A 25,088-nucleotide genomic window follows, 5' to 3' on the forward strand; every position below is an offset into this window, starting at 1 on the left:
ATCTTCATCTTACTTAGTTGATGCTTACATTTCAGTAACAGACAGGGCTGTAATTATATAGGTAGATTTTGCTATGGAGTAGTATTTCTTATGACAGTCAAAGGGTTAATAAATTAAATTTTAAATATTTTGTGCTACTGGAATGTTTTAAAGCAGCATTAAAATTCTACCTGGCACCACAAGGTACTGTAGGGCGTATGAAATAAATTATATAGAATCCTACAAAATGGTTTCCAGTACTTATGTGGCAAAGGTTTGATTAAGGTGACATTTTTCAGTTTTACAATAACAGTATCATTGTCTTTTATAGCTGCATGAGTCATTTTTTTTCTCTTAGGTATTGATGTTGATTTGCAAATAAAATTTGCCTACATTAAAATAATTGCCCCAATGCAATTTGTCTACATACAGTAGCTATCACGTAGTTAATTTCTGTCCATCTGTAATATATCCATGGGATATCTAGGATTGGGCTGCATACAGTTCTGCTCGTTCTTATTAGTGATTTGATTCCAGCAAAAGTTAAATCTACTTAAATTTCAATGCCACATGTACAGTGATGGAACAGTCCAACAGAGCTCTTTTTTTTTACTGTTTTCTGGACAGCTTTGAATTTGGCACTTAGAAAACAATCACAAGGAATCTGCTTCTTTATTCATATAGATCAAAATTTACAAAGCCAGTCATACAGTAGTTTTTATAGATTTTTTTAGCTCAACTTCAAAAATTGAGAATATTCAAAATACATTTTACCTCACTTCATTCTGTCATTATTTACAAATATGTACAAGAAAATTTCTAGAGTTTTTTTGTTGTTTGTTAAAAAAAAAAGAAATAAAGCAAAACAAAAAAAAACTTCTGCACTTGTTTGTTTGTTTGTTTGTTTTTTTCCTCAGATGAGATCATGTCAGATAGATGTCCCATGAGTGGGCTCAATGGCTTCTGGGATAGGTCCTCCGGGCACTGATTGGTATGACATGGGCATTGGAGTCTTGACGGGGCTCTGGCGGAACAATCCCCCGTTGGGGGCTCTGTGTTTGCACTGTATGGATGGAATGCTGGAGGAACTGCTGAGTGGTAGAGGCAGACTGCTGCTGGGGCCCTGTGTTAGCGTCCTGCCTGCCCCGTGGCCCTGCTCTGGCAGGAAGGTGCTCACAGACAGACCCGTGCTCTGATACTCCCGCACTGGCTCCAGGGTCTGGCTGGGCTGAATGCTGCCGATGTCCAGGGCAGAGATCTCGATAGATGGAGCGGGGATCTGCTTGTGGGCCATGTCCTCGTCCATAAGGCTGTTCATACGACGATGCACCTGCTCCAAGTTCACCTCTTTGTCCTAGTCATTCAGAAAGAAAGAAAGTATAATTAGAAGACCGTTACACATGATTTAATCAAAAAAAGCACTATACAGTTTAATCTGACTTTACCTACACAAGTAAAATCATTTCTAAGTTTGTACCTATAAAAGAACAAATGATTCTAGGCAAGGCAGAGTGTGTAAAATTATTAGATATCTTGTCATTTTATGTCATGCAAAGATAACAAGCTGTAGCCATGAAAAAGAAAGCAAATGCTTGGCAGTCATACGTTAAATGAGCAATCTGGTTTAAACATTTTTCACTGATGTTATTGTGTCAAGCCAATCAAATTTCAGTGTTTTCAAAATTCTTTTTGCACACATCAGATAGTCAATGCCAATTCTACAGTAGAATAAATCTTTATATGCACATCAGATATTCAATACAAATTTCTAAAAGAAAAAACAGAAATGTATCAAATTTTTCATCAAGATTACATATTAGATTTTGCTGTAAATAATAAAAGCAATTAGGGATGTGAAACTAGATAACTGCAACACTACAAAATCTTTGTTGTAATTAGCTAATACTGCCTGTATTGGTAACTAATCCTTTCTATTTGATACGTTTCTTTTACTCCAAGGAGCTCACATGATTATTTCTTTGAATGGATATCAACTGCTCAGATGCTACTAACTCAATATTTGTAAGCAATCTGTGGAGCTTATATCTTTGATTAGGTCAACACAAAGGCTGGACACAACCCATGCTTTCAGTTTATTTATAAAACAAATCTGAAATAAATATATATTAGTGCAACTGTGCATTGGTATGTTAAGTATATATATATATATAGGGCTACACCACTACCACACCTGGGCCACTCTGACCACACGTCACTGTTTTTAATTCTGGCATACATCCCACTCAGGAAAACTGTCCCTAACAGCACAAAGACAGTTAAAACACTGCCAGATGGAGCCACTCAGCAGCTGCAGGACTGTTTCAGTAGGACCAACTGGGACATCTTTGAACACCCAGACCTTGAAGTGTTTTGTGACAGCGTACTGTGTTATATTAAGAACTGCACAGACACTGTCACAGTGGATAAACATATCCGGGTCTACCCCAATCAGAAGCCCTGGATGACCAGGGAAGTCCAGAGGCTGCTGAAAGAGAGGAACATTGCCTTCAGGTCTGGTGACAAGGTCCTCTACAGCACAGCCCGTGGCAGCCTAAATAGGGGCATCTGAGAGGCCAAGTTAGATTATAAAAGGAAGTTCGAGGAAAACCTGGACAGCAACAACATCAGGCAAGTCTGGATGGGTGTCCAGCATATGGCCAACTATTGGACCAATCCCAGAGCTGTGGGAGATGATTTATTGCTGGCTGAGGAACTGAACCACTACTTTGCCCAGTTTAAAGTGGATCCACAGAGGGGGAGCATGAGGTGAGATGCAAGCTACAGGCTGTCAACCCATTGAAGGCAGCTGGACCTGACAGCATCTCAGGATGTGTGCTGAAAGACTGTGCAGACCAACTGGCTGGGGTCTTCACCAGGATATTCAACCAGTCTCTGTCTCAGTCCACTGTGCCATCCTGCCTGAAATCCTCCATCATAGTGCCTCTGGCCAAGAAACAGATCATCACCAATCTTAATGACTACAGGCCAGTTGCACTGACCTCTGTGGTTATGAAGTGCTTCGAGAAGCTTATCAGGAACCACATCCTGTCATTCATTCCTCCCATGCTTGATCCACACCAGTTTGCCTACAGAGCAAACAGGTCTACGGGGGACGCCATGGCCATTGTTCTCCATGCTGTTCTGTCCCATCTGGAGCAGCAGGGGAGCTACGCACAGCTGCTCTTCATAGACTTCAGCTATGCCTTTAATACTATCTTACCCCACAGACTGGTGACCAAACTCTCAGACATAGGACTTCCACACTTCACCTGCCTTTGGATCAAGGATTTCCTGAGTGATCACACTCAGAGGGTTAGAGTGGGCCCCTACTTCCCCACACTCATCAGCCTCAACACTGGCTCCCCACAGGGCTGTGTGCTGATCCTCCTGCTTTATACTCTCTTCACCCATGATTGCATTCCTGCCCACCACAGTAACACCATTGTTTAGTTCGCTGACGATACCATGGTAGTAGGGCTTATCTCTGAGAGGGATGAGTCCGCCTACAGGGATGAGGTGGAGCGGCTGGCAAGGTGGTGTAGGAAAAACAACTTGCTCCTAAATATAGCCAAGACCAAGGAGCTCATCGTGGACTTCAGGAAGAAGGCAAACAACATTCAGCCACTCATCATCAATGGGGACTGTGTGGAGAGGTTCTCAGACTTCTGATTCTTGGGAGTCACCATTACGGAGGACTTGACCTGGGGAAAACACTGCTGAGGCAGTGAAGAAGGTCCACAAGAAACTCTACTTCCTGCGGGTTCTCGGGAAGAACAACATCCCTGAGAAACTGCTGGTGTCCTTTTACCGCTGCACAGTAGAGAGTATCCTGGCCTACTGTCTCTGTGCGTGGTTCTCCAGCTGCACAGTAGCACAGAGGAAAGAGCTGCACAGGGTCATTAAGGTCGCCCAGCAGATAGTTGGCTGTCTTCTCCCCTCACTAAAAGAACTATATAGTTCAGGAACGTCAAGAAAATTCTTCAGGACCCAACACACCCAGGACATGCATTGCTTTCAGATCCACAAAGACTAAGACAAATAGATTAAGAAACAGTTTCTATCCTTTAGCCATCATCATGCTGAATGCTGCTAAGTGGTCAATCTGACCGAGTGCACCTTTATGTTTACAATACAATACACTCTCATGTTTACAATACTGCTCTAAGTCAACATTGGCTATGGGACAAGTGCAATATGACATATGGATGAATTAAAAATTTTAGTTTTAATGTGTGTAATTGTGTTTTATTTTTATTTTATTTTTGCATTGAAGAATTGCACCTAAATTTCGTTGTACAATGTCTCATTTCTACAATGACAATAAAGATTTTGATTGATTGATTGATTGATAACGCATTTAATTAAAAGATTAATTGTTCAGTTTTTGATAATTCATTATTGCTTGTTAATATACTTAAAATGACCTCCATTACAGGAGGTATTTTGGTATACTGACTAAAATTGGCAGTTTTTCTCGCCAAATGAATTATCATCGACCTCTGGTTAAGAACATATACAGTTCATGGTTCTTAGTAGGTATTCTGTCACAAAAACATTGATACACCTTTTCTTTCAAAATTATAGCCTTCTTCTTTTGTTATTGCATAAACAGCCACTAAATATTAAAACAAAACGGGCATGTTTTGGATTTAGCAACAAGGGAAAATTTAAAAATTGCAGCTTTTCTTTTTCTTTATGAATGTTAAGGAAATGGTATCCATGTGGTATGTATAGGCTGCAATGAAGCAAATTGTTTTGCTAAGTTTCAGGTAGGTTGATGTGAGCCAAAAATGTTTTAGTTTTAAGTCAGTCTATCTTAGTTGCCTTTATTTTTCATAATTCACCAATTTTTGCTAAGAATAATGACTCTGAAAAGACAGATATATAACATGCCAAAAACATTTTTACATGTAAGGAAGTGCATGGTACAATCTCATTAACTTTGTATACCCATTGGAATAAATGAGTTCAACCATTAATAATTCCTGAAAATAACATTAAGATTTTATCAATGAGTTTCATTTACATGTAAAACATCATATTGTATTTTATTTTTTGACCAATGCACACCTAATGCAGCTATCCTTGTAATCATTTACTGTCTGTTAAAGGCACAGAAAATACTCATTTCAAGACAGTATTAGAAATGAGATGCCTTACCAGTTAGTAGGTTAAATTCCTATTTTTTGCTGATAATACTAAATGAGTTTTTCACCAAAATATTCAAAACACTTTCATAAAAATCAACATAGAAAACAACTGGAAAGGACATCAGATGAAAATACATATGGCCTCAACCTTATAATTCTAAGGTGTTTTAAAAATTAGAACATGTCTCGATCTGTGAAAATCTCAATTAAACACCTAATTGTTCAATACTTAGCAGGTGCACTTCACTGCCCACTGTATGGTGTACAGAGTACAAATAAAAAGTAAATATGTATGCAGAAGTGAAGTAATCATATTTATATACTATAAATTCTGGCTTTTCAGAGGTAAAAAGATAGTTTAACAGTTTAACTTGAGTTTGTCACATTTCTTCAAAATTAAAATTAATAAACAGATCAAAATAAATCTAAGAAAAATAATTTTACAGTCTCATTGTGAGCACATAACTCACAAACTCAGCAAGGTAAAGTTTATTGTGTTTACTTTATTACATTCTTCTTACTACCTTACTATTATGAAAACAATACTGTATGGCAACACCTCTCTTTGTAAATCAGGACTGGTCTTGAGCTCAAATCTGAACTCCTCCCTAGTATACATAACAGTAATAAATTATAACATACTCCTTATAACATAACATAAGTGCTGAGTAAGATAGAGATGTTATGTTAAATAAAGAGTTCAATTTTTAAAAAACATTAAAATCAATTAAAAGCAAAGGTGATGCTTTATTACACAAGTGAAAATCATTAGCAAGTTTACAAAGTAAATTTTGATCGTAATTACCAATCCATCCATCCACTTAACCAGATAAATGAAATTAAATGTTGCCATCACCAAGGCTTTATTGGCATCATCTTAAAGCATATTAAATTTTTACTAAAATTTAAATCATATTTAAGCATAACATCTCAATCCTGCTTAATACACAGGGACCAGAACCTATCCTGGTAGCATTAGGTTTAAGGCGAGAAAGAGCCTCACATACAAATTGGAATTGCCAAATAACCAAACCTGCATATCTTTGGAAAAGAAGGAAGAAAACCCACACAGACAACAACTGGGCACAGGATTCTGGCCCAGTCTGCTGGATCTGTGGTAACCACTGCATTATTCTGCCACTCACATTAAATTACATTGTCATCTTCTGTTACTAAGTAACACACAAAAGATTGAAACTTAACCAAGATTTATGATTTGTTTCCTTTCTGTGGCATATTGTGGCACTGAAAGCAAAAGCAGTTACTATAATCTCACTAGAAGAGCAGTTCTCAAAACTTAACAGATGTTTGCAAAACTCATAACATAGGAACAAGCAGAACAATTATTCTAGGTGACTGCACATCTATGCAGCTTGTAGAGTTTAACCTCTGCATGTTCTATGTTTCCTTTTAGCTGGTAATTTATGAACTGGTAGGAGAAAAGCACAAAAGAACAGACTACATAGCTGCTGTGTGAAATGATAAGACATTCTAACAGAATTCAACTTAATGGCTAAAAATGATCTAAAAAATCACACAAAAGGAAAGAAGTTAGCCTGAAAAACTCGTCTGCCAAACAAATCAAAATGCATTTAGTTCCTTAGTTTAGAAAACAACATCCCTAAACATGAGACATTATATCTCTTAACATCTATCCTGACCTGTATAAATATCTTCTGCTTCATCCCAGTCTCTCTCTCTTTCTGTCCATATGTCCTTCCTCCCTCCCGATGAAGCAGATGTAAAATCATTATATGTCAATGGACCAGAAATTCTGGCCAGTCCGTAATCCTTAGTAACCTGCATGAGACCATAAAAAATAATGAATAAAGAAATATCCAGAGCCTGAGTCTTCATTGACATATAATAATAATAGTAAGAACTGTTGTGTCAAATGTGCACTAATTGACAAAATAGACTACATGATCTTCATGTACAATATGACAGAATTGTTTCAAAATATTTATTCCTTTTTGAATTTTTTTTTTATTTTGGGAGAAAGTTATCACTCACTGTGATATTTTTTAAGAAGTTAAACACATTAAACAACCATAAACATGATAAAGAAATCATATATATTCGTCTGTTCAGGTTGCAAACCTTGGTTTTGCTAGATCCCATGTGGACATAGGTATTTACCTTTAAATGAACTTTGATTTAACAAAATTTTCTGCATATAAACACTGCAGTATCCAGTAAGCAAGCATCAGTGAACTATGTAAAATACAAGAAATCACACTATCATGATATCACAAAATGCTACTTATATTTATTTCTTTTGAAATATATTGCATAGAGCTTTAACAATATATTTTGGCTTTGTGTTGCATTTATATTTTAAATGTGTTTTGTATTTATAATTATTGTATAGTGGGCTGTACTTTTAAGTTCAATTTCCTAACCTGCTTATCCAATGCAGAGTCGCAGGGTAGCTGGAGCCTATCTGAGGAACTATAAGACACAAGGCAGGAACACCACCTGGACAGGTCACTTGTCCATTGCAAGGTGAACACAAACTCACACACACTGCAGAAAGTTTAGCAAGTCCAAGGCATCTAACCTACATGTCTTTGGACTGTGAAAAGAAACCAGAGCACCTAGAGGAATACTACACTGACATGGAGAGAACATGCAAACTCTATAATGAGAACACTGAGGACGCATAACACATAGTTCTTACTGTGAGACAACACTACCACTGCACCAACATAATTTCTGTAACAAGTAAATTCACTTTATGAAAGTCAATTTAGTTTATTTTATACTAAACTCAAAAGTAAAATAACATATATATTATATGCATATCTATCTATCTATCTATCTATCTATCTATCTATCTATCTATCTATCTATCTATCTATCTATCTATCTATCTATCTATCTATCTATCTATCTAATCTTAAAGTCTCCTTAATTCTGTGGACATTTATGACATTATTCCCTAAACCCATTTTGTTGTTTTTTAATTAATCACAGTTGCTTACCACTGCTCAAACTGATATTATGGAGTGCCAATTGCAATTATTCTGCCATGTCAAAAACTTTTCCACCAATTCATATATCAGCCTTTAACTAATACATTTGATTCTCTATGTTCAGATAATCTTGCTAGCTTACTGACCTCAGCGACTCATTGTTCACTAAACAAACTACTGTACAGCAAACTCAACGTGATTATACTGTGGCTATATATGACTGAATGGAGGCTGCTAATGAGGACTTCGCTAACAATGCAGTATGCATGACAATAGGAGAACATATTCTGAACATGGTCTTTTACTTTTTTAAATTATTATGGCATGAAGCTGTTGAATTTTGAGCTTGCTGATTGTAAACATTAACTGTCCTCAAACTTTGGATATTTATTAATAGGTCTGTCTGTTACTTGATAAAAATCTCTCTATTATAAAAACAAATCTTGGAAGGAGACGAGACGTGATTTTCTCAAAGACAATTTAACGTCCCATGAGACAAGGCAGTGAGACAAAAGGACAGCTGCTGTACAGGCTTTTAAATATTCGAAGCACTGTGCGACATGCAGATCACATAGCACGGCAGCAGCAGCAAGCTGATCGCGCAAAGAGGAGGTAAAAAAAATGTATTTGTTTCCTATTGTATCACCTTTTAAGAGGGGATTTCGGAGGAGTGACCGCATCTCCTTAGCGTGCGTTCAGCCCCCCTCTTCACAACGCACCCCGGGGAGGGGCAGGTTTGGGTGTGGTCAAGCGAAGTGAGCAGGGGGCAAAGCCCCCTTGTAATTAATTAAGAAAATAGTAGAAACTGGTTCAATTAAAAGCATATGCTTTCCTCTTATTGTTGGTTACAGAAAAATCTGCATATTCACAAAGTCCCCAAGGATTAAATTTGGAACTCAAGTGTAAAAGACAAAAAACATAAACATCTAGTTATATTGTCACCTTTTACTTTCTAACTTTTTACCTCTTTAGGTTGTTCTTGCCGACAACGATTGCTGTTCCACCACATCTCAAGGCCAGCAACGAGGCAAGCTAGCAGTAGACCTGCAGCTAAGACACAAAAAACCCCAGCAAAACTGTGCAGCTTGAGGGCGCGGCCATCAGGTTGTATATTTGTATGACTGTCCAGATCACATCGTCCCATTCGAGGCCACCATTTTTGTTTGAGAATGTCTAAATCTCCATTTTCTTGTAGCTCCAGGATCCTAAAAAACAAACAGCAGTACATTGACATATTTCATAATTATGAAACTAAAAAAAGGCTAAAGAAATGCACTGGACAATCAAAACATTCAGGCCATTGCTGGCATGTGGGTGGAGACCTACAGCTGTCATAGAAAAACTCATGTGGAGAATGTGCATCAATCAACAGTTTTCAAATATAAATCTACAATTGTCTTTGATAGAGAGTTGAATAACAACAATTTTAATTGAACTTGCAAATTTTAAATGTAGGCTGCTATCAATATGATATACAGTAAAATATAGATTTCATTCCGTGCAGTATTTCTTTTCAGTAACATTTATGAAACCTTTAACTTGTTTAAACGCATATCTCTGCATGCTCCTGAATTTATTTTCATAAATAAAGCCAACTGGTTTTAACTTTGGGTGATAATTTCACTTAGTCATTTAAGATATTTGTTATATATACTGTATCAAGTAAACAATATTATTAACATTTTCAATAATCACAAAAGCATCAGTCAATACTGATATTAAAAATGTAATATCACGCAAATAAACCTGTATTTATTACTGAATTACATGATATGGCTACTAAAAAAACCACAGGTGGAAAGTATATTTTGCCCTATTTCACTCATTGTAGCATACAATAAAATTATAATTAGCAATTTTAGAAAGCCCAAAATCTGATGTTTTGAATTAACTGTATGAAAAGGCTATAATTTGCTTATTATAGTAGAACATCTGAAATTAATTAGCCACACAAAACAGGATGTTGCCCTGGAAACTAAACATGTAAAAGAAAGAAGTCATTCGGTACAGTTCAGTTAATTCAGTTAATTGTGTTTAAAAGCATTGTTTATGAATGAATGCATGAGTACTGCAATATGTGTCACTTGTATTAGATAAACTGTAGCTATCAAAATGATCAATATGATACCAAACAACAACTGTACTTGTTAAAGAACATCTAATTTATCTACTATATAATATGACTATCCATCCATCCATTTTCTAACCTGCTGAATCCGAATACAGGGTCACGGGGGTCTGCTGGAGCCAATCCCAGCCAACACAGGGCACAAGGCAGGAACCAATCCTGGGCAGGGTGCCAACCCACCGCAGGACACACACAAACACACCCACACACCAAGCACACACTAGGGCCAATTTAGAATCGCCAATCCACCTAACCTGCATGTCTTTGGATTGTGGGAGGAAACCAGAGCGCCCGGAGGAAACCCACGCAGACACGGGGAGAACATGCAAACTCCATGCAGGGAGGACCCGGGAAGCGAACCCGGGTCTCCTAACTGCGAGGCAGCAGCGCTACCACTGCGCCACCGTGCTGCCTATAATATGACTAGCAAGAATAAAGTCAATTCAAGTGAATCTACAGTAGTAAACACTGAGGAGCACTAAACATTAATAGATTCTTCTGTTGTTTTAGAACATGCTACAATATTCAGAAATTTATTATAAAAAAAGAAAACAACAATTCAAATAACCTTTTATTAAATGGAAACATTCCAAATTAAAAAATGCTACACAAAATTCTATGTTAGATGGCTGCTAACACCTCTAATGTGGTAGCAGTTCAAATGGACACTAGAAGAAAGATCTTAGAAACTCCATATGAAGTATTGAGTTAACTTATGTTTTCTTTTGTTTATTTTAGTTAATACTTTTATCAGAAAAAACATGTAAAACTCAGGTGTACCTGTATTATACAGTTGCATATATTTACAATAAGAGTACACACAGGTAACACATATTGCTTTGAGTCACAGCGTGCCTGTGCTGGAGACTGAAATATAATACTAGAAAAGAAGAGCACATAACTTAGCGAACAGGCCACTCCTGCCTTCAGTTATAAAATAGACAGCCTTTAGTGTGCATAATTTAATGCTTGACATTTTCTGTAACTAAGAAAATTATGTAATATGACCATTTTTGGAAGATTAAGTGCATTGTAATAATGCAACATTTATGCAGTGCAGAATTTACTTAACAGAAAATGTATGTAATAGTGTACTCAGTTTGCTAACATCCTCAAAAAAGTACTTCACAGTGATGTATTGCTAATTCAGACAGTCAAAGGCAGGTGAAAGCTTACCTGATACATTACTATCATGTGGATGAATCACACTCTTGAATGCAAACAGTCAGATTTATAAAAGTGGAAATGATGAAAATAAATAGCAAGCTAGTTTTTGACATGAGAGAAAAAATTGACCATTTTGAAATGAATTCTGGTTTGAGCTCTCTTCTGAGAAGACGCATCCACAGCTTTTGTGCTTTCAACAACTTTAATCATAAGGGGTCACCAGACTGGTGCACCAACTCTTTAATGTTATCTTATCTCGCCTTTACAACATGTATAAAAAGTAAATTATCTCAGCTAAAACAGACAGGTTACACATAATTATGGATTGGGACACTAATGAGAAACACTATGTTAATATTTAGATATTTGTGAGCAGTGGAAGCTTAGGTAAAAATAATGTACTAAATATTACATAGTTATAGTTTTCATAGAATACAAATATTAGACAGTCCAAAACATTTATTTTTTTCCAATTACTAACAATTTGTTGTCATCGTTTTCTATTTTTGCTATTCACAACCTGGCCAAAAATACTCTGTAGTCTGTTTTGATGCTGGATAGACTGCAGGATACTACCACCATCTTCATTATACCTGCAGCACCAAATCGTCTGTGACTTTTCATCATGCACAGGTAAAATTAAATTAATTTATTACAATTTAAGGACTGTAGAAAGACCAGATGGAGCTTGGTGGTCTTTTGCCCTTGAAATTCCTAGAGGTTTATTTTCACCAGCATCTTTACCAATGGGCGACTTTTATTTCCTTCTCCTCTCTGTCAATTTCATCATAGCATATGTTATCTATTTAATAAATTCACTTGTTCTTTTTACTTTGAGTACTTTGAGCTATACTTCTGTATGAAAATGTGCAATATAAGTAAATGTTACTTATGATTCAGAATATGCTACATCCTCTTCAATGGCAATATGACCCTTGAAGATGAAAGTTCTGCGCCTTCTCGGTTTCTCAGTAAGAAGGTTTCATTTCCAAAAAAGGGGAAATATTTTGATCCACCACTCTGAATGTCAGGGATGGCCTACTACTTTAAATGTAACATGAATGGTCCAGGGCCTGACCAGATACGCTGTCTCTCATGTTTAAGACATCAAATCTGCATTGTAATCATTCACACCATCCTCAAAAGAGAATAGGGAAACACATGTATAATGATTATTGGAAAGAGTTTGATCAAACCTAATTAAAAGCCAAAATTTTGGATGATGCTGACAGGGACATAATTCTAGCCACAACGTCACTAGAAATTTTTCACATGCTTACCAATATCATGCACTTTGATGTCATACAAACAAGCTTTTGGCATAGAGATAAAGTGTCACAATATGGCATGTGACAATTATTTCACCTGGTATGTGCTAGGTGAGGAACACCTGGGAAGGAAGCTGCCAATGATCTACACCAAAAGACAGCAAGCTACAGAATGGGAGAAAGGGAGGTGATCATAACCTAGAGAAGTGCACAGGTATAAATAATCATGTTCTACCAGGTTCAGACTATGACTATCTATGAGATGCCTCACAGCAGCAGCCTCATCAGAAGAACTAAGGCCAAGAAAACAGAAGTCTCATATGAGATGAGAGATTTAAATATAGAATGAAAAAAAGACTGACTAGGAAAATGTCAGAACGTAAAACATTATAATTGGTGAGTGATCCTGACATATGCCAATATAAGCTGAAATCAGGAAAGTAGTGTGTAAGCTGTATTTTTGTATTTCTGTATTTTGTCCCTTGTCACGAATGACGCAAAGAAAATTTGAGAGCATATGATGCAGTCATTAAGGCTGCAAGAATAAAATGATCGACTATGAGCTTTATCGCCCACTAAAGTAACGAGAATTACAGGATAAAACACAGGTGATCAGGTTAAAGAAACAGCTTTGACTCTACTACGGCATCAGCCCACATTTTTGTGATGTTTTCAAGGCAGAATCATTTTTAACTCAGTACATGAAGCTGCATTTATTCTGTCATGTATTGCCTCTATTACTGCTTTCTAGAGATTTCAATTGCACACAATCAATGTGAAGGTCATATTGCTTTAAGAGTAAATAGCATCAAATGCCATCTTAATCTTTTTTTTATTTTTCTTCCATTTAAAAAAAAAGTTCAATTCTTTTAACTCCAGGAGAGCTTATATCCTAGCTTCATTTAATATCCAACCAAAACCTTAAAATGGACCTATTATTTGCTAAAGATTGCCTGATTGCAATTATAATGGCCAAGGAAAAATTAAAAAGCTTATCTTTTGTCTTCATAACATGGGTGGATTACACAGACCTTAAGACAAAGTTCAGACTGTGTAAAAGGCCAACAGCTGCACTGATATTCTCTTTGATAAAGACTGTGATTGAGCTCATTTATTCAAATCAGTAACCTGCATTGCAATCACCTCATTTAAAGTATCTCCTCAGGATTTCAAAGAATTCTGAATTGTCCACTGATACTTTTTAAGTATTCAATAATAAAACTTTGAGTATTCAGTTAATTAAGCATAATTCTGAAAATGCTAATGGTATTTTGGCCTTTCTTGATGAGCCTATTGCTATAGATTTCTTTCGATTATGTGGGCCATTCTCTTAAATGTTGAAAAACATTTTTTGTTGACATTAGGCAAGTTATTCTTTCTTTCTTTCTTTCTTTCTTTCTTTCTTTCTTTCTTTCTTTCTTGTTAAGTCTTTTCTAGGCCATTCATGTAGCATTTCCTTTTCTTGTGATCATTTTGTGCTTTTAACTTCTGAATGTATGATTTCAATCTGTAAATGTACAGACATCTACTAGTCTAAGCCATGTCTTTCCACTTTTCCTGTGCGGTCATAAAAAAATATTCCACAAGCAGCTTCTACCACTTTGTACCATAAAAATCATTAGCATTCATAATCCGCATTTCTTCTTGACAATGGCTTATGGCTACAAACCTTATTTGTAGGTGGTGTGACAGAAAAAACTAGTCAGACCGCATGAACCTCTAGTCAAGGTTCTTGGTTCGACTCGTCTGATCATTATTCAACGTACAGTTCATTTCAAAAGGTACCACTGATGGAAATCTAACAATAAGCGTTTCTAAACTGCATCAAGGAAATATGCTTTGTCTTGCGTAATAGCCTAGTACTTGAGTTGCATGTAGTTTCCTATAATTATCCACTTATAAATCTACACTGAATGTCATTTTCTGTGTGTTTTTGTATATATGGAATTGTTTACATTTTTATTAAACCGTTATGCATTATCAATGTATTGTTTGTACCCACTGTCTCTTTATTACAGTGTATCAGAGGCACATTTGCATTTTTTCGTTTATGGCTTGTACTTGTATAGATTAGACTAAGAAGGTAGTTTTGCTCAGTATGTCAATTTTATCTGCTCCTATAGCATTAAAGTTGACATACTCCATGATTGCCACATTTCTCTCATACCAATATGTCTAATTTTGTTAACAAAATGCCAGTGAATTTGAAGACATGTAGCGACAAACTCTGCTGACAAATATTGTAACCAAATAACATTTGGAGGGGGGTAAACAGGCAAAAATATTTGTATTTTTTTGGTTTAGGATTATAATGAAAAAAGTGAAACTAAGGTTGTATTATAAATTACTTAAGATACATTTAGCAAGAGAGATGTTAGAGAAGCTAAGCAAGAATAGAGTGATCAAGAAGGGGATCACTATGGCAAAACTTTTGAGAAAATATATTTTAAAGTATAAAGAAGGACATTAGTGAAGGCAACTTAAGTACAGAAAAAAGAATAATTGATTAGGTCACATTTGAAGATGTTTCAGAATGCTTTTATGTAAGTCCCTGGACAACAAGGAACAGTTTAAATTGTACAAAAATAGAAAAAGACACCAGGACAAAATCCATTTGAGAGAAACAAGAAAGAAAAAAGTGAAGTCTGCGGTGTGTGTCTGTGGTTTAGTTTTTAAATAAAGTAATCTAGCTCTTTTACTATGCTTGGAATGTGCTTATCCTCAGCTTAAAGAAAATGAATTATAAATTCGGACGCGAGTGTCAGTAGGATTTGCACCCTAAGAACCAAGTTACCCAAACTATTCTATACCATTTTAGTAATTACTTATGGCTGATCTTTCTGATCATAAAATAGGACATTACAATATCAGTTGTCGAGAAGAATTCATAATTAATTGCAAAATTACAGTATTTGAGGGTTCCTCTAGAGTTCCTCTTTCTCTTACACAATTTAGTTAAAAAAATAATCAGGACATCATCATCTCCTAACAGGCTTACCTTTCAAGTTTGGTATTTTTCCGTCTAGCCGTTTTAGCTCTAGACTGTCCTTAAGAAACTGTGACACACAGACACACACACACACACAAACAGACAGACACACATCCATTATTGATATATCAATGTTTCGTGTTTCAGGGGACCCTGAAATGTCAAGATCCGTCGAAAATTTTTGACAAATGAATTGCTTTTGCTTTTCCTCCATAGACGATAGGTTATCATGGGGGAGGATATAAATCAAAAAACAGTAAAGGTTGGTTGGTAGGAAATGACAAAGGATGGTCTTTCTTTGTATTGTGTTTTTTTTGTGCAGAAAACACAGCAATGTGCACAGTGGTATGAATTTGTCTGGAATATATTCAGCATGAAAAAAGCAAACTGTGCTCCTCTGCCAACAATCATGTGGACAACAATCATATATATAGATATACTAGCAAAATACCCGCGCTTCGCAGCGGCTAAGTACTGCCTTAAAATTTTTATTAAGAAGAAAATTAAACCTTTTTAAACTGATAGAAAATATACCAATAATTATTTGTTAAGGATCTCTTTGTATACCACATTGTGAGTTCGGCCCTCCGGTTGTAATATGACCAAGCTGTGCGCTGAGCTTACTCTTGAGCATGCAACGTACAGTTGGCCATATGAACAGTAATCTTGTTTCAAATCTCACAGCTTGGATTGCTGCTGTCATAATCGGATTGAGTTTCATGGTTTGTTTCAATTACGACAGTATTTGCAGGACTTCTGTTGAGGTGACATTCGATTAACATCACATCCAGCTTTTGAGAGTTTAAACATTCATAAACATCAAAGTGTCCACTACTGAAATCATCACCGGTGAATCTAAGATGTTTAAGAGGCATTGGCGGTTGTCCAAAGGTGTAACATATTTGGCTATTTCGGTACACTTGAAAGCGACAACCGAACAATTCAGCGGCAGCCATCAACTCATATGCAGAACCATAGGTGAAGGGCTTAAGTATTTCACTCTTCTAGTGCTCCTGTGCAGTATAATTATCTCCTGCACTGTCATCAGTCCACACCTTGAACCTGTCCTAGTCATTCAATAAATAAGACACAATGTTCCTCTGGATATCAAGTGTGAGCCTGATATGGTTGTGCAATATGTAAAAAAGAGAATGGAAAAGGCAGGTGCCATCTCCGGGCATGGAAACCACTCGGTAAGTGACAGTTCTTTGATCGATAGTGATCACCTCGATAGACATGTTAATAAGGGTATGGTTGGAACGATAAAGGAAATGGGTACCTGAACAATGTAAAGGAAGTCTAAAATACCTACACAATAACTATAATCATAATAAACGAACAATAAAATAGAGGAGAAGCCATGGATTAAATAAAAAGGCTGTAGTTATCAGCAGGGAGACGTGAATCTTGCAAGGAGGGAAATGTAGAGACCGGAGCGATGGACGGCCTTATATAGGCAGGCAGCCAACAACGTAGGAGGCGTTGGGATGAGGGACCCAACGCCGCCTCACACGGTGACCGAGCTGCAGGCTATGGATGTATATATGTACATAAGTAGGATTCAGTTAGTGTTGGGAACCCGCATACCAAATTTCTTGAAGATGGGCCCATAAGTAACAAAGACCGTTGGAAAGTTCAATATGGTGGCCAACAGTGGTGTCATACCACCGAAATAAGTACGTACATTGGTTTCGGTTAGCGCAGGGAAGCTGCCTACCAAATTTCGTGAAGATGGGGCCATAAATAAGAAAGTTCAACATGGCGGATGTTGTCGAATAGGTGTCTATAGCAAAAATGACTAAAAGGACTTGAAGTTGTGCATGCCACATCATTTGACCTCAGGGGCTCCGTAATGGGATATGAGGAGTCAAAAGATAATCCTTTTCACAAAACTTAAAAAAAAATTGGACAGGTAATACAGGCAAAATTCCATTACAACGAAGTGCCAGGGACTTAAAAAATATTTTGTTGTAATGAAAATTTCATTGTAATGAGATTCTGTATTTGTTGCTATAGTGCTTTCTTTAATTTGCGTCCAGGCGTTTGCAATCATTTCAATAGCTTCTTTAACGTTAATTTTAATCTCCCTGTCTACAATTTATGCTGACAAGAATTTTTCTCAGCATTTCCTTGTGATAGTACACTTTCAGGGTGCAAATGATGGCCAAACCCAATGGCTGAAGTACTGCTGTGCAATTGGGTGGGAGGATTAAACGCGAACATTATCTAAATGCGGAAACATGTTGTGGGCAGCACAGTTATCAATCAGAAGCCGAATCATCCTTTTCTTCTTCATATTATGAGGTTTCTAAACTCTTTTGTGATTCCCCTCACCCCCCACCCAACGGGAATGTCACACTGAAGTGCGTCCCGAAGCGTAATTGCCGCCTGTGGAAGATTATTTGTCCGTTGCTGGGGCAGGGCAACAGCAGGCTCACAGCGCTGTAGTGGAGCGCCACAGAAGCAAATACTAAAAGATTGTGGGTGCACTAGAAGTCCCAGTCTTACTCCCCTAAACATAAGGGCTGAGTCTCAGTACTTTAGCAAAACCAGCTTTATTCAGCTTGAAACAGGAACTGCACGGTTATTTATTGTAGTGGGATCTGCCACTCTCCTATAAACAGACACAGCCATCAGACAGGGTTGTGACCAGGTTAGTGGCCAAGTAATACTGTTCCCTGCATTTACAATGTTCCTTGCATCATCCATCGAGATCTTTTTTGCTTGCTTCAGTGCTGAGCCGCATCAGAGCTGTGAGCCTGCTGTTGCCCCAGCAACAGATAAACAGTCTTCCACAGATGTGGTGATCACACTTTGGGACACTCTTCAGTGTGTTGTCCATTTGAGAAGAGGTCCCAAGAGAGTTTACAAACCTAATTAATTGGAATGTTTCTTGAATGAGCATCACTTAACCACATAAAAATGGCTTTTTCGACATCTTCAAATGCAGCAGTTCACATACATTTGCAACCCGAGATTTTTCTTCTTTTTTTGCTTGGTCTTTCAAGAAAGTTGACAGTGTCGATGGTGAAATTCCAAATTCACTGGCAACTTCTTTTTTCTTTTTGTTGCAAAATAGAGCTGCAAAAATGTAAAGTTTTTTTTTTCTAACATGAACTGTTATTGTTTTTTCGTGTCTACCATTTCTATAGCAGGGTGACAATAAGTTAAATTCCAATGGATGTTTTTCAAATGTTGACGAGCAATAAGCAAAAGGTATCATTGAAAACCACTGAAAACAAACACAGCAAAAAACAGTACGAGGAAAGTTCAAAGAAAAAATTTTTTTTTTTTTTACAATGTTTCTGTTTGGGGATCGTTGTGCACAACTGAGCTGCAACCGCAGAACTAACTGCTCTGTGGATGATTCATTCAGGTATTTCATGGTCACTTCGTTGTAATGAAAGTATCTGCTGAATGTACTTTGTAGTAACGAGATTTCTATAGACTTGTGTCATATGGGGAAACTGTTGGGACCATAAAAATACTTTGTTGTAATGAAAATTTCAATGTAAAGATATTCGGTGTAACGTAATTTTACCTGTATAAGTTTGTGTTTCCTATGTTGAGGTTGCTGATCATGGTTACGATACTATTTTGATATCTGATTCTTTAGTTGTGGTCCTAGCCCACTAAAAGCCACTTCTAGAAGGTTAAAATGACAAATTTCAAATATAAGCGTATGGCGTATCATTTCAGACTATTTCAAGGTCAGTAATATTGAATGTGATGTTATTTTATATTTTTTTAACCTTTACTAGAGATCTAGCCCTCTATGGACATCTATCATAGGATGAAAAATTTATAAATTTAATATTTCAAATATCTGATGTAACTGTTATGTACTTCTACCTCATGAAGTAAATGATTTCTTATGAACACCCTGAATTGTGACTTTGTTTTACCATTTTATTGCTTAATATATTTGAATTTTGACATTATTAATTAGAAAAAGTAAAAATAGTTCAGGAGTTAACTCCATCAAAAGCCTATCTTTTGCAAAAACAAAATATAAAGAAAACTAAACATTTACAAGATGTATGCAGGCTTTGATGGAATACATATGAAGGACTCAATTGGTGTTTGTTTATCAGGAAGGCACTTGTTAAATGTAGGCAGCATGGTGCCACAATGGTAGCGCTGCTGCCTCGTAGTAAGGAGACCAGGATTTGTTTCCTGAGACCTTCCTGCACGGGTTTCCTTTGGGTGCTCCAGTTTCCTCTCAAAGTCTAAAGACATGCAGGTTAGGTCAATTGGCAATCCCAAATTGTACCTAGTGTGTGGTTGGTGTGTGTGTTTGTGTTCGCCCTGTGATGGACTGAAACTATGTCCACAGTTTGTTCCTGCCTTGTGCCCTGTGCTAACTAGGATAGGCTCCAGCTAATCCACACGAGCCTGTTTAGAGCTAAGCAGGTTATGAAAATGGCTGGCTGACTGACTGACTTGATGTGTAAAAAGGCAATAACAAATGTGTTGTTTGGTTTAAAAAAATTATTTTTGTTTAGATATTTTAATATATGTAAAGATCTTATACTAGGCCTTTAATTCACATGGCTCTTCCATCTAGTTAGGAGGAGAGCTTAAAGTGTTAGTTATGATTTTGATCATCTTTTACATATTGTAATGGCCTTTCAGTTCAATAAAACTTATTAGGAAATAAAAACACACTCAGAAAAAGCTTATCTTAATATGCTAGTTGCTTTATCAAATCAACTATTTAATGACAGTATAAAGCCATAGAAAAGTTTATGATAGTGAAAGAGTTTTAAATCTTAAACATGATAATACCGGTGTTTGTTTATGTCAAGGATATTTTATGTTCTGCTATTACATATCTGTAAAATTGACTTTTCTTTCCCTTTGAGCATTTGGACTTGCTGTTACGAAGGCATGTCTAATAGCTTTTCCAAGAAAACTGCTTGTTTCAGCTGAAAAAAAACCCTGCTACCTTGGCCATCATTATGTCTCAACAGATTACAATTTTAAATTAAGCTGAGATCTTTACCAACCTTTTGAAAATGGCATTTAGCCAATGCTAGATATAGGCAGAGTTAAATCTAAAGAAAAACAAATGTTGGGAGTAAGGCAGCAGTAATTTTACGGTTCATTTTGCAGACATAAACAACTGAAAGCTTCTTTTGGGAAATAAAAAGTAGATACAAGTTCAGTGTGGAAAGCTTCTTTTAAAACTGCTTTGGTTAAGTTTGATGTTATACAAAATTACTTTACAAAGGACTCAACATTTTCTTGAAAATGTCTTTATATAATGCAGTTTTACTGATCAAGAAAGTTTTAGTAAGGTTGGATAACTCATGCTTGCTGTTAAGAATACATATAATCAGCTGGCAAACATAAAAGAAAACATAAATAATAAATAAATTAAAACAAAAATGTTTAGACTTTCTCAGTTTATTTCCCTAGGGCACCACTGCAAAATACTAAACTTAAAAATACTGTCAAAATACCATATTAGTAACCCATAAATTCATCCACTTTGTCCAATGTACTGCATCCAATAATGGTAAAAAACTGTAGTGCAGTTAATATTGCCTTTTGTAAGGCAATAATATTAAAACTTTGGAACTGAAGACAATAACCTGGATTCAGAATAAGTAATGATTCTAAAATAATCCATGATACTGACTGAGATTAATGTGCTCATCATTGGTAATTCAATAGTTTGGACTATAGAACTCCTAAACTTCAAAACAAAGTAGTGTAAATAAAATGAACTGAACTTTCAATATTGATGTTGTTTGTTGGAGCTAATATTTATTTTTAACAACTGGAGATATTATATATGACTTTGATATCAGTTTACACAGATGCAAAAAGATAATGAATAGTATATGGCCTCATCACTATTGTTATTATAGACTGAGCAATTGAATCTGGAGTGATTTTATAATTACAAATGTACATTTTGGGAAACAGTGAGTGATATTGCATCCTAAGGCTTAATGTTAAGACATTAAAACCAAAAAAAAGTATATCTTTATTAATGATTTAATACATTCTGGCTAGTATGTCTTTTATTTACTTGAGCTGAGTCAGCTTTCTATCCATTTTAGTTAGCTGGTCACAAAAATATGGAAACACATCCTAATGCCAAAAAATTATATATTCATTGATTTTTTTAAAAAATCGATTCTGTAGGGTTTGTCCAAATTGAGAAAGATACTACTCATTAAAAATTTACATCACATTATTATCTAAGATCTTAATGTTATTAGTGTAATATTAGATCTCACTAATACCTGTGATATTAACGTTGAAATGTTAAAAATAGAAATATAAAGAATTTTAAAAATTCCAGAACTTCAGGATTTTTTGGCATACCTAGAATACCTAGAATCTGAACTAGCAAACTAACAGAAATGTAATTTAGTTTAAAATGATGTTTAAATAGAGTTAAAGTAATGGTTGCACACTATCTCTTAACAAACAAACTTAATTGGCTACCAATTAAATATTGGATCAATTTTAAGAATTTGTTACTTACATACTAAGTCCTCTATAAGTTAGCCCAGGTCTATAATATATCTCTTCACACTTTTTCCATTCCACTGATGATTAATTTCTTCTTGTCCCTTCTTTCGTTTTCCACAATGGTTTTAGCTATGCTGCACCCAAGCTTTGAAACTGACTTCCTGTATATATTAGGTGATCAGACTCAACTTTATTGTTTAAAAAGCAACTTAAACCTTATCTTTTCAAACTTTATAAAATGTCTGTTTTGATGTGTTATTCCATGATAATTCTTGGCTGTTTTTTTTTATTTAATAGTGTTTAATATTTGGCGTGTTGTTTAAAACTTTGTAATGTGACTTTGAGTTTTCTGGAAGATGCAATTAGTAAAGTACAGGTAAAATTCCGTTACAACGAATATCTTTACAACGAAATTTTCATTACAACAAAGTATTTTTATGGTCCCGACAGCTTCCCCATATGATGTGAGTCTATAGAAATCTCACTACTACAAAGAACATTCAGCAGATACTTTCATTACAACAAAGTGCCCAAAAGACATTGAAATACCTGAATGAATCGTCCACAGAGCAGTTAGTTCTGCTAGGATGCAGCTCAGTTGTGCAAAACGATCCCCCAAACAGAAACATTGTCATTTTTTTTCTTTCTTCGAACTTTGCTCTTACTGCTTTTTTTTTCCTTTTTTGTTTCCTGTAGTTTTCAGTGATACTATTTGCTTATTGCTCATAAACATCTAAAAAACATCCATTGGAATTTAACTCATTGTCACCCTCCTATAGGAACGGCAGACACGAAAAAATGGTAACAGTTCATATTAGAAAAAAAAACTTTACATTTTTGCAGCTCTTGAGTGCGGCAAAAAGAAAAAAGACGTCAGTGAATTCGGAATTTCGCCATTGATGCTGTCCACTTTCTTGAAAGACTGAACAAAAAAAGAAGAAAAATCTCGGGTTGCAAATGTATGTGAACTGCTGCATTTGAAGACATCGAAAAAGCAGTTTTTATGTGGTTCAGTGATGCTCGTTTAAGAAACATTCCTATTAATGCAGCACTCATTCAACAAAATGTGAGGTTTGTAAACTCTCTTGGGACCTCCCCTAACTAGACAGCACATCGAAGAGTATCCCGAAGTCCGATCTCTGCGTCTATGGAAGACTGTTTATCTCTTGTCGTTGCAACAGAAGGCTCAAAGCTGTGCTGTGTCAAAGCAAACAGAAAAGATATCGGTGGGTGATGCAAGGTACACTGTAAATGCAGATAACAGGTTTACTTGGTCACTGATCTGGCTACGACCCTACCTGACTGATGTGACTGTTTATAGCAGAGTGGCAGATCACGCTGCAATAAATAACTGTGCCGTTCCTGTTTCAAGCTGAATAAAGCTGGTTTTGTTAAAGTACTGAGAATAAACCTCGTGTTTTGGGGTGCAAGACAGGGACTTATAGTGTGACCCCAATCTTTTATGATTTGCTTCTGAGTCGCTTCACTGCAGCACTATGAGTCTGATGTTGCCTTGCCCCGCCAACAGACAAACAATCTTACACAGACGCGGCAATTGCGTTTCGGGACATTCTTCAGCATGTCATTCCTATTGGGTGGGGAGTGGGGGTCTCAAAAGAGTTCAGAAACCTCACAATATGAAGAAGAAAAGGATGATTCAGCTCCTGATTGATAACTGTGCTACCCGCAACATGCTTCTACATTTAGATAATGTTCGCATTGAATTCCTCCCATCCAATTGCACAGCAGTGCTTCAGCCATTGGATTTGGGCATCATTCGCAAACTGAAAGTGTATGATCGCAAGGAAATGCTGAGAAAAATTCTCGTCAGCATAACTTTTAGGCAGGAGGAGATTAAACTTAACGTGAAAGAAGCTATTGAAATGATTGCAAACGCCTGGACGCAAGTTAAAGAAAGTACTATAGCAACAAATATGGAATCTCATTACAATTAAATTTTCGTTACAACAAAATATTTTTTAGGTCCCTGGGAGTTCGTTGTAACTGAATTTTACCTGTATATAATAATGATACGTAAATCCCCTACATGCTTAATCCAAATCAAAGTCACAAGGACCCATACCTTGCTGCATTGGATAACGCAAGAAAGAAAGCATCCCTGGAGGTTACACCTTTCCATCACAGGGCCCACTCACACGTAAAGCCAAACTTTGCCAGTTTAGAGCATACATGAGGAAAAAGTGCAAAGTCCACAAATAAAACTGAATCTGTGAGACAGCTGCACTAACTAGTTGATTACAATAAATGCTGTAGCTTATTTTGTTATTGAATTCCAACATTTATGTTAATGGTCTGATATAAAAATAAGTGTATAATACAAGAGACTGCTGGAAGATATAGTTCAGAAGAAGGTCAAACCAGATATAATCCATAACATTATGTGGTTTAAATGGCTTAAAGTTGGATATAAACTCAGAGTTGTAGACGTTATATACTTTGGAAAGTGAATTAGTAAAAAAAATGATAGAATGGGAAAAGACAAACTATAGATTCATGAAGGAGATGCTCACCACTGTTACAGAGGTATCTGTACAGTTGTTTTAATAAATATGTCATTTAGGAATATATCACAGTTATCATGGCTGATGTATATTTTATATTGATGAATCTTTGTGTTACCAATCTTCATGTGTGTATGCATGCCTGAACTAGTCTCAATTGAAAACAAATGAGAATATAAGACATAGTGTCTGGCATCCTTTCTTTCAGATCTTGCTCTATGAGATGTACAGTTTATTTGCCTTAAACATATTATGATGTGGTATGAATGTAATATAAAAAGTACATTATATTTACAGAGCAAAAAAATTAAGTATTGGGGTGAAAAAATAGTGCTGTTTACAGTTTGTTAAATAAGACTCATATTATTTAATTTGTGTGGATATTAGGAATATAGAGTATCAGGATTGTTTTAATAAGATG

The 25,088-nt window shown here is 36.1% G+C and overlaps 1 protein-coding gene across 3 annotated transcripts in view; it reads right to left on the reverse strand.

The window, feature by feature from the left end:
- Positions 1-820: 820 nt before the first annotated feature.
- LOC120539274 (glutamate receptor ionotropic, delta-1-like) overlaps positions 821-25,088 on the reverse strand; it is a 1,446,518-nt gene continuing 1,422,250 nt past the window's right edge. For 2 of the 3 annotated variants that reach the window (XM_039769195.1, XM_039769212.1), the window contains 3 exons: positions 9,069-9,309; positions 6,791-6,929; positions 845-1,333 (listed from right to left, as the gene is read on the reverse strand). In XM_039769195.1, coding sequence (XP_039625129.1) covers positions 933-1,333; positions 6,791-6,929; positions 9,069-9,309 — 781 coding nt within the window. In that variant the 3' untranslated portion in view covers positions 845-932. Of the gene's footprint in view, positions 1,334-6,790; positions 6,930-9,068; positions 9,310-25,088 lie in introns of all 3 variants that reach the window. The other variant, XM_039769204.1, reaches the window with a different exon arrangement.

The sequence above is a fragment of the Polypterus senegalus genome, chromosome 1, assembly GCF_016835505.1.
Source record: "Polypterus senegalus isolate Bchr_013 chromosome 1, ASM1683550v1, whole genome shotgun sequence".
In the NCBI taxonomy this organism is placed as follows: Eukaryota; Metazoa; Chordata; class Cladistia; order Polypteriformes; family Polypteridae; genus Polypterus; species Polypterus senegalus.